Raw genomic sequence first — 9,468 nt, 5'->3', positions numbered from 1 at the left:
CGGGCTGGTCCGTTCCCGTGTGGGGATGAATGGGGCGGGATCGGGGGGTGTGGACGGGGATGGTCGCGGTTGAACCGGGGCGAAGCGAAGCGCCCGGTGGGTCCCGCGGAAGGCGCCGCTCGCAGACCCGCGTGTGCCGGGGCTGTGCGCGCGGAGCAGCCGGAAACCGGAGCTCGCGGCCTCCGCAGCTCCCGCGGTGGGTTTAAAGCGGATGCGGGGCCGGGGCCGGGTCATGGGGCCGGTGTCCGGTAGCGCTGGGCTTTGCGGGGAGGGATGGAGGGGAACGGGGCAGCGGTGCTTACCGAGGGGGGGTGTGGTGCTTTGGAGCCCCGAAGGATGGGGCCGGTGCATTGGAATGGGAGGAACTCGGTTGTTTTCCCCTCTAGAAAGCATCAGCTCGGCTCAATTTGGGTTGTTTAGAGTGAAATGAGAGGGGTTTAACTCAAAAAGCCCGATTGGAAGCAAAGGCAAAGCTGATTCCGTAAGCCGGGTCTGTTCCCGGTTGGCTGGGGGTGAAAAGCTCATCCTGCAGCATCCTCAAGCTCTAGGAATGGTCAGGATGCGTCCCAGGAAATGAACCCGGGGTCCGGAGTGCACAGGACACCCAAGGAGGGGGTTGGATGGCCCCAAGCAGTAATTGAGCTCTGTGGCTAAGCTGGAGGTGGGTTCCATTGAGGTGTCATGGGCAAAGCTGCACCTGAGCGTGGCTCCGGAGCTCCTGGAAGCTCTTCTGCAATCCTGGGATTGTCTTCTCAATGGGTGACTGGAAGAGATGGGAATTGCAGGGAGCAGCCCTGGTGCCCCAACATGAGGGCATGGAGCTGTTGGAGCAAGAGGAGGCCCCGAGGATGCTCAGGGGCTGGAGCAGCTCCCATAGGAGCCAGGCTGAGAGCACTGGGGCTGGAGCAGAGAAGCTGCGTGGGGAGCTCAGAGCAGCTTCCAGTGCCTGAAGGGGGGTACAGGGATGCTGGAGAGGGACCTGCATCAGGGACTGGAGCGATGGGACAGGGGGTGATGGGTTCAGAGTGGAACAGGGGGAGTTCAGGTTGGATACAAGGCAGAAGCTCCGTAGTGTGAGGGTGCTGGGGCACTGGAATGGGTTGAATGGAGAAGGTTTGGATGCTCCATCGCTGCCAGTGCTCAAGGCCAGGTTGGAGCCCCCTGCTCCAGTGGAAGGTGCCCCTGCCCGTGGCAGGGGTTGGGACTGGATGAGTTTTAAGGTCCCTTCCAACCCCTTCCGTGGAGCACAGGAGATGTTCCCTGGGCTGTGTTGGTGCACGGGGTAAGGCAGTGTTTAAATGAACCCATGTGCTTCAGAGAGGCCTAAAACCCCTTGAGGACGTGGGAATGGTCCCAGCCAAAGCCCTTGGGCTCCTGGGATGAAGTTGGCTGAGGAAGGAGGAAGCATTGGGCTCCTTTTGGAGCATCTCTAAGGAACCAGCAAATGCCCTGGGGATGCAGGAGCATCTCCTGACGCACTCGGAGCACGTGAAGGCTCCACCAGCAGCTTCCCTGTGTGTGGAGTCTCCTTGGGATGTCGGCATCCATCTCATCCCAGAGTTGGGTTTGCAGCTCCAGGTATCCTGTGTTAGCGGTGCTGAATGGTCACGGCCAAGAGAAAGCTTTCACCCTCTTAAAGGAAGAATTTGAGCTTGGAAAACCCGGATAAAAGGTTGGGAATGGGAACTGTGCTGGAGGAAATCATTCTCTTTCACCCCGTGTGGAAGTGATGCCTTGTCCTGCAACGCTGCTCTGAGGGTTGCTGCTGCCTTTGCACCCTGTGGGCAGCACCCTCAAGGCTGCAGTGGGAAGCCCAGCACCTTGGAATGCTGGAGAAGGGAATGCCTCTAGAGCCAGGTTGGTGGTGGTGAAACGCCTGGGGAGCGATACCAGCACCCAGCACCCGCTCCTCAGCGCAGGAAGCGTCACATCCAGGGCTGGGGTTGTGCTTCAGCTCCCCACAGGCCCTATAGCTGCAATAAGCACCGTGGTGAGCGCCCATCTGGCTCGCTCAGAGCACTGATCATCAGCCCAGCCCGAGAGCCCTGGGGTGGTTTCTGGGTGTCGCTGCTCGTGGTGCTTGGAAGAAGCCAAAGGACCCCCCCAGGAACGTGAACCAGAGCCTCAGTGGGGTTTGGGGCCTGTTCCTTGGGTGACAAAAAGCATCGGGGAGCTGCAGCCGCCCCCCTCATCCTAAAGCTTGGCATCATTTTGCGTTGCTGTGGGTCTGGGCTCCCCCAAGGAGCTCTCTGGGGGGGTCTCTCCTTGGCTTCGTTGTCTCTCTGGGAGCTGACCTCGCTGTCCCCTGTTCCCCCCCCCTACAGGCAGCCCGCCTCCGCCAAGTGGTACGACCGCCGAGACTACGTCTTCATCGAGTTCTGCGTGGAGGACAGCAAGGACGTGAACGTGAACTTCGAGAAGTCCAAACTCACCTTCAGGTGCGGGGCCAGGGCTTCCCTCAGCCCTTCCCCATCCCGCTTGAGCTCCAGGCCCTGCTCCAGCTCCGCTGCCCTGCCCGGGGCTTCCTGTTCAGCTCCATCCGTGCTGGTCCTTCCCCGTGAGGAGCTTCCCCAAGCCTGGAGCATCCCATGGGGCTCTTGTGCCCCACCGTGATAACGGGTAGAAGGGCAGGGAGAGAGACAAGAAGCAGGCTGGGTGATGCGTGTGCTGACGTGCAGATGGAGTGTGTCTGTTGCAGGGGCTGGTGTGGACCAACCACGTCTTCTTTTCTCTCCGCAGTTGTCTTGGAGGAAGCGATAACTTCAAACATTTAAACGAAATCGACCTTTTTAACAATATTGATCCAAATGTGAGTATCCTCCTGGCTTCCTAGGGCTGCGTCCTGGGGAACAGCGGCTCCTTCGGGATGCTGGCGGCGCTTCCGGCCTCGAAAGCATCTCTAGATGGTGTCCTTTAGAGCAAGGATGAAGTTGATAGCTGAAGCTAAGTGACAAAAGCAGCTTTGGGGGATGATGTTAACAGGGATTTTCCTCCCTTTCAGGAGTCAAAGCATAAAAGAACAGACAGATCTATCTTGTGTTGTTTACGAAAAGGAGAGTCCGGTCAGGCATGGCCCAGGTTAACGAAAGAGAGGGCAAAGGTGGGTTCAGCTCCTCTTGTCTGCCTGCTTTCCAGTGGGGTTTCCTATTTGGGTGATGGGGAAGTGATGCAGTGGCTCGTGGGTCACCTCAGAGCAGCGCTTCTGCTTTACCTTCCTACGGTACCAGCTCGGTACTTGCTTGTCCTGCACTAACACCCTTGTGTTGCTGCGCAGCTCAACTGGCTCAGTGTGGACTTCAACAACTGGAAAGACTGGGAAGATGACTCAGATGAAGACATGTCCAATTTCGATCGCTTTTCCGAGGTAGGGGAGCACGAATCCCTGGAATTTGGGGGTTCCTTCCCTGGGATTCCCTCTGGGCAGAGCCTTCCTCCTCCTCCCAGTGGCGCTTGCGGTGCTGCTTCACCCTCTAACGTGCTTTTATCTCTCTGGAGCAGATGATGAACAACATGGGTGGAGATGACGACGTAGACTTGCCAGAAGTAGATGGGGCAGATGATGTAAGTGCTCTGTAGCAAATACACCTTGCTCTGTGCCGAGGTCAGGCTCTTCAATAGCTCCAAAGCCCCTCTCCAGGTTTCCTGTACCCCTTTTAGGCACTGGAGCTGCTCTCAGGTCTCCCCTTAAGGAGCCTTCTCTCAGCCTGGCTCCAGAGCACACTGATGGATCCATAGCTCCTGGTGCCAGTGAGGCCAGACTGAGCTCGTGCTGTGCAGCAGCACAGGGTTCACTGCAGGAACAGCAGCTCCTTTGCTGCTGGTGGGGAGGGGTGGTGGTGAAGGAAAAGGCTCCTTCAAGCCCGCTCTGCTCCAGTTAATGTTGTCTCTTCTTCTTCCCAGGACTCACCAGACAGTGATGATGAAAGTAAGTCCTGTCGCAGCGTGATTCCATGCGGGATCGCTCACTGAACCCTGCCTCTGAGCTAATGCCAGGCCTGGCCGAGGGCTGTAATCCAATGGAAGCCTTTCCACAGCAGCCTGAAATCCCAGTTTGGCCTCCTCAGCGCAGGCCTGGGGAGGCTTTGGCTTTCAGAGCAGCCCTGCCCATGGAGGCGGCTTCTCATGGAGTGGTTCCAGTGCCTGCTCATGGCTCTTCCTTATGAAGAACCAGACCCAGAGGCCTTCAGCTGCCCCATGGCTGATGCTGAGGGTGATGAAACAAGGCTTGAAACCAACCCCAACCCCACTAACGCTCTTCCCTCTTCTCTTTCCTCTCTAGAAATGCCAGATCTGGAGTAAGGAAAAGCGTCGTCTTCAGGGTTTGGGGAAAGAACTTCATCACAACATTTCATAACCGAGATAAGAATTCCTGAGTTGATGATAGCCCTAACGGGAGCTCCTGCATCCTTTAACCCATTTTCAGTCCATTTTCAATGGCTTCACTGGTGGTAGGTGTGTACCATGGCACGGGGCGGCCTGAAAGCCACGAGAGGCAATAACTTTATGCATGAACCAGTTTTCCAGCCTTCCAACAACCAACCCCCAACAAACCCCCCCCCAGTTGAGGTGTAGGCCATCGAGACAGAACAGTTGCAATAAAGTTTACAGAGCCTCCTTGCCTCGTAGCAGATATAATTCCCATGGGACAACCCTGAGTTGACACCAAGTTGATAGAATTGAGCATTTCTCCCTCTTCCCCCCCCCCCCCCCGCCTTCTTTTACCCAGTCCCTGTGGCCTGAAATTGGATGTTTGGACCGGGAACAAGAACTGGGGCTGTTGGCTCACGGTGGGGCCCTTCCATTAAACTTTGTATTGAAAAGGCAACACCAGTTCTCCTCCGTGGGGTTGTTCCATCCCGAGTCACCGGGTACCGGTGGCTGGAGCCTGTCCCCTGGTACCGTTTGGCTCTAAAGCTTTACACCCTCCTCCTCCTCCTCCGGGGCGATGCCTGTACATTGTTGCTTGTTGAGCTGTTCCTTTAGACCAAATCCTATTTGCACTGTGGCTGTGGAAGCGAGAAAGGGTGGGGAGGCACCGGGGGCACCGGGTACCAGGAATTCCGCCGCCCCCCCGGGGCACCTCCCAACCGGGCTGAAAAACCTCAATTTGTGTTCCGAGCAGCTGGGATTTTTTTAATGTCTGCATTCTTTCTAATAAACTGTTGAAGACTCCCGGGCCTCGCCTCCTGCTCCGCACCGGGAACGGGGACGGTGGGGGACCGGGGGGAGGCGATGCTGACGGCCCTGGTGGCTGCATTGGGGGGGATACGGGATGGGACGGGACGGGGGCAGCGGCGGCTCCATTGGCCGCAATGGGACTGGGGGGGGGACGGGACGGAAGCGGCCCCGGTGCCGCGGTCACCGCGCCCGGTCCAAGGACAACCGCGGACACGTGCGCCGCCGCTTCCGCCGCTCTGCGCTTGTCCCCGCCCCTTCCCTCCAAGCTCTCCCAATCACCTCCTCTCTCTCCTTGACGGATGGCTAATCCTCCCAATGGCGTCGCGGCGAGCGGAGAGCGTGGCCAATCGCAGAGCGAGCGCGCGTCGGCGCCGTATCCAATGGGGCGCGCGACGTGGCGCCGCGGTCCCGCCCCGCCGAGGGCCGTGCAGGCGCGGGCGGGGCGCGGGGCTCAGTCGGCGGCGCCATGTTGGGGCTGGCGGGTCGGTGCTCGGGGGCCGCCGCCGCCGCCGTTGTGCGGCCGCTGCTGCGCCGCGAGGCCGGGCCCGGCCGCCGCCTCCTCCCGTTGCTGCTGAGCCGCGGGGCTGCGCCCGCCGCCGCCGCCGAGCCGCGTGAGTGCGGGGCCGCGCCCGCGGGGTCACCTTGGGGCCTACGCGGGTGAGGGGCCGGGGCCGGGGCCTGCAGCGGGGATGGAGCGGGAGCACCGGGAGGGGGGGTCCCGGGGGTCTCGGGCCTTGCCCCGGCCCCACACGGGTACCCGGAGCTGCCGTTTCCCCCCCACCCCAACCGCCCCCGACCTTGACTCGTCCCCGTTGTCTCCCCCCCCCCCCAACCCCGCTGCAGGCCGGGACTATGCGGCCCAGGCGGCCCCCGCGGCCAAGGCGGGCTCCAGCACCGGGCGCATCGTGGCCGTTATCGGCGCCGTGGTGGATGTGCAGTTCGATGAGGGGCTGCCCCCCATCCTGAACGCCCTGGAGGTGCAGGGCCGGGACACGCGGCTGGTGCTGGAGGTGGCTCAGCACCTCGGTGAGTGCCCGCTGCGGCCGCGGCCGTGCGCTCCCGGTGCCTCCGCCGTGCATCTCAATGCGAGGCCTCAGGACCGCGTTTCCCGTCGGGAGATCGCGGTCTGCGGCTTCCGTGCCCGGGGGAAGGCACCGGCGGCTCCCCGGGGCCAGCCCTTGGGCGCTGCTGCGACGCTGCCCTTGGCCTTTGGCAGGGGAGAACACGGTGCGCACCATCGCCATGGACGGCACCGAGGGGCTGGTGAGGGGCCAGAAGGTGCTGGACTCCGGAGCTCCCATCCGCATCCCCGTGGGCCCCGAGACCTTGGGCCGGATCATGAATGTCATCGGGGAGCCCATCGACGAGCGGGGCCCCATCACCACCAAGCAGTGAGCGAGGCCGACCCCGACCCGCGCTGCGCCGTGAGCAGGCTCCGCGCTCAGCCCCGGGGCCCGGTTGGAGCTCCTGAGCCCCGTTCCTCCCCGCAGGTTTGCTGCCATCCACGCCGAAGCCCCCGAGTTCGTGGAGATGAGCGTGGAGCAGGAGATCCTGGTGACAGGGATCAAGGTGGTGGATCTGCTGGCGCCCTACGCCAAGGGGGGCAAGATCGGTGCGTGCTCCCTATGGGCATGGGGGGGGACGGGGACGGGAGATTCCTTCGCTGATGAGGAACCGTTTGACTTTCGTTCTTCTGAGCTGGCTGAAGCCACTTGGATTGATCTGAGGAGGAAAAGGGGAGCAGGGAGGTGGGGGAGCGGCCGGGATGGGCCGGGCATCGAGCAGGATTCCCCCGGTGCCAGGTTTGTTCGGAGGTGCCGGCGTGGGTAAAACAGTGCTGATCATGGAGCTCATCAACAACGTGGCCAAAGCCCACGGCGGCTACTCGGTGTTCGCCGGCGTCGGGGAGAGGACCCGCGAGGGCAATGACTTGTACCATGAGATGATCGAGTCCGGGGTCATCAACCTCAAAGATGCCACATCCAAGGTATAGAGAAGGGGGTCTCCTGAAGGGGGGGGGGGTACCGGTAGCACCGTGCCCACCCCCCGTCCTCGCCCGCAGGTCGCTCTGGTCTATGGGCAGATGAACGAGCCCCCCGGTGCCCGCGCCAGGGTGGCCCTGACCGGGCTCACGGTGGCCGAATACTTCAGGGACCAGGAGGGCCAGGACGTGCTGCTCTTCATCGACAACATCTTCCGCTTCACCCAGGCTGGCTCCGAGGTGGGTGCTCAGCACCAGCCCCGCTGTGACCCCCCCTCCATCCACTTGTGCAGCCCCTCAGAGCCTCTGTACCCCCCCTCCAAGGTGTCAGCTCTGCTGGGCAGGATCCCCTCTGCCGTGGGCTACCAGCCCACCCTGGCCACTGATATGGGCACCATGCAGGAGAGGATCACCACCACGCGCAAGGGATCCATCACTTCGGTGCAGGTGAGGCTACGACTGCATTGTGCACCCTAAGGATGCTGTGTCATCGTCCCCTCCTGTCCCCAGCATCCCCATTGTCCCTTCTTATCCTCATCATCCCCTCCTATCCCCGTCGTCCCTTCCTGTCCCCATCATCGCCTCCATCCCCATTGTCCCTTCCTGTCCTCATGGTCACCTCCTATACGCAATTGTCCCTTCCTATCCCCATTGTCCCTTCCTGTCACCATCATCCCATCCTGTCCCCACTGTCCCCTCCATCCTCATTGTCCCTTCCTATCCCCATTGTCCCCTCCATCCCCTTTGTCCCTTCTCCCCATCGTCCCCTCCATCCCATTGTCCCTCCATCCCATTGTCCCCTCCATCCCCATCATCTCCTCCATCCCCATCGTCCCCTCCATCCCCATCATCCCCTCCATCCCATCGTCCCTCCATCCCCATCGTCCCTCCATCCCCATCGTCCCTCCATCCCCATCGTCCCTCCATCCCCATCGTCCCCTCCATCCCATCGTCCCTCCGATCCCCTCTTGCCTGCATCCCCTTCGTCCCTCCATCCCCATCGTCCCTCCATCCCCATCGTCCCTCCATCCCCATCGTCCCTCCATCCCCATCGTCCCTCCATCCCCATCGTCCCTCCATCCCCATCGTCCCTTCCTATCCCCATCGTCCCTCCATCATCCCCTCCATCCCCATCGTCCCTCCATCCCATCGTCCCTCCATCCCATCGTCCTTCCATCCCCAGGCCATCTACGTGCCAGCCGATGACTTGACCGACCCTGCCCCTGCCACCACCTTCGCCCACTTGGACGCCACGACGGTGCTGTCCCGCGCCATCGCCGAGCTGGGCATCTACCCCGCCGTGGACCCCTTGGACTCCACGTCCCGCATCATGGACCCCAACATCGTGGGGCCCGAGCACTACGACGTGGCTCGAGGGGTGCAGAAGATCCTGCAGGTGAGGGATCCAGGGCTGCCCCCCGTAGGAAGCTAGGGGGGTGCACGTGGAGCCGCTCACCCTCGCCCCCCCCTTGTTTTCTGCTCTTTGCAGGACTATAAGTCCCTGCAGGACATCATCGCCATCCTGGGCATGGACGAGCTCTCCGAGGAGGACAAGCTGACGGTGGCGCGGGCCCGCAAGATCCAACGCTTCTTATCCCAACCCTTCCAAGTGGCCGAGGTCTTCACCGGCCACATGGGCAAACTGGTGCCGCTGCAGGAGACCATCAAGGGCTTCAAGCAGATCCTGGCGGGTACACAGAGAACCGGGATGGGGATGGGGACACACGGATGTTTTGGGGGTGTCATCCCCCCCTTTCTCCTCCTCTTCACCCCCCATCTCCCCACAGGTGAATACGACCATCTCCCCGAGCAAGCTTTCTACATGGTGGGGCCCATCGAGGAGGCGGTGGCCAAGGCGGAGAAGTTGGCTGAAGAACACGCCTGAACGTGCCCCCCCCCCCAACAACACCGGACCCGCCCCCCCCCCCCCAAAACCGGGGCCTCCCCCTCCCCAATATTTAACATTTCCAATAAAACATCAGTTGAAAACACTCCCGGGGGCCTCGTGTGAGCTATGGGGGGGCAATGGGCTCAAGTGGGGGGGGGAGGGAGGGGGCAGGAGATGGGGGTCACACAAACGCACCCCCAAGCCGGTTGTTATGGGGGGGCCTGGTCCCAGTGCGTCCCCCCCCATGGGGCTCCACCATTTTACAGCACAAAGCCCTATGGGCACGGCTGCTGCAGCTTCACCCCGGGGGGGGGGGGGGGGCCGCGGTACCGGGAGCACCGGGGGGGGGGGGTTCGCAATGGGGAGGGGTCCCCACAAGCGCTGCACCCCCGGGTTAAAGCGGGGTTGGGGTTTGGGGGGG

General features: G+C 61.8%; 2 protein-coding genes and 1 non-coding gene across 3 annotated transcripts; all 3 read left to right on the top strand.

Annotated features, from left to right (window-relative positions):
• Positions 1-1,455: 1,455 nt before the first annotated feature.
• PTGES3 (prostaglandin E synthase 3) lies at positions 1,456-5,172 on the top strand. Its single transcript, XM_057406725.1, has 8 exons — positions 1,456-1,578; positions 2,290-2,438; positions 2,740-2,809; positions 3,002-3,100; positions 3,275-3,364; positions 3,499-3,561; positions 3,901-3,925; positions 4,280-5,172. Exons 1-8 carry the CDS (start codon positions 1,456-1,458, stop codon positions 4,297-4,299), a joined length of 639 nt encoding a protein of 212 aa, XP_057262708.1. The 3' UTR covers positions 4,300-5,172.
• A 455-nt stretch (positions 5,173-5,627) lies between these two features.
• On the top strand, positions 5,628-9,080 carry ATP5F1B (ATP synthase F1 subunit beta). The gene is made up of 10 exons (XM_057406727.1): positions 5,628-5,789; positions 6,022-6,204; positions 6,395-6,569; positions 6,669-6,790; positions 6,981-7,165; positions 7,241-7,399; positions 7,484-7,606; positions 8,343-8,555; positions 8,649-8,850; positions 8,947-9,080. The coding sequence occupies exons 1-10, from the start codon at positions 5,645-5,647 to the stop codon at positions 9,042-9,044; spliced, it is 1,605 nt and encodes a 534-aa protein (XP_057262710.1). The 5' UTR covers positions 5,628-5,644; the 3' UTR covers positions 9,045-9,080.
• On the top strand, positions 6,836-6,909 carry LOC130597837 (small nucleolar RNA SNORD59). The gene has a single exon (XR_008971867.1). It is a non-coding gene; the product is annotated as a small nucleolar RNA SNORD59 (small nucleolar RNA).
• Positions 9,081-9,468: the final 388 nt, after the last annotated feature.

The sequence above is a fragment of the Pezoporus wallicus genome, unplaced genomic scaffold (genome assembly GCF_028554395.1).
Source record: "Pezoporus wallicus isolate ANWC-B61680 ecotype Strahan unplaced genomic scaffold, APGP_CSIRO_Pwel_v1 contig_14822, whole genome shotgun sequence".
NCBI lineage: Eukaryota > Metazoa > Chordata > Aves > Psittaciformes > Psittacidae > Pezoporus > Pezoporus wallicus.
This window is presented reverse-complemented; position numbering and strand designations above follow the sequence as displayed.

Bases quoted from the DNA above. Each gene is read 5' to 3' on its own strand.
- PTGES3 (XM_057406725.1), top strand. From the start codon at position 1,456: ATGCAGGAGCATCTCCTGACGCACTCGGAGCACGTGAAGGCTCCACCA. The intron at 1,579-2,289 runs GTATCCTGTGTT...TCTCTCTGGGAG, and splicing joins AGTTGGGTTTGCAGCTCCAG to CTGACCTCGCTGTCCCCTGT. The intron at 2,810-3,001 runs GTGAGTATCCTC...CCTCCCTTTCAG, and splicing joins TTAACAATATTGATCCAAAT to GAGTCAAAGCATAAAAGAAC.
- ATP5F1B (XM_057406727.1), top strand. From the start codon at position 5,645: ATGTTGGGGCTGGCGGGTCGGTGCTCGGGGGCCGCCGCCGCCGCCGTT. The intron at 6,205-6,394 runs GTGAGTGCCCGC...GGCCTTTGGCAG, and splicing joins GGAGGTGGCTCAGCACCTCG to GGGAGAACACGGTGCGCACC. The intron at 7,400-7,483 runs GTGGGTGCTCAG...CCCCCCTCCAAG, and splicing joins TCACCCAGGCTGGCTCCGAG to GTGTCAGCTCTGCTGGGCAG.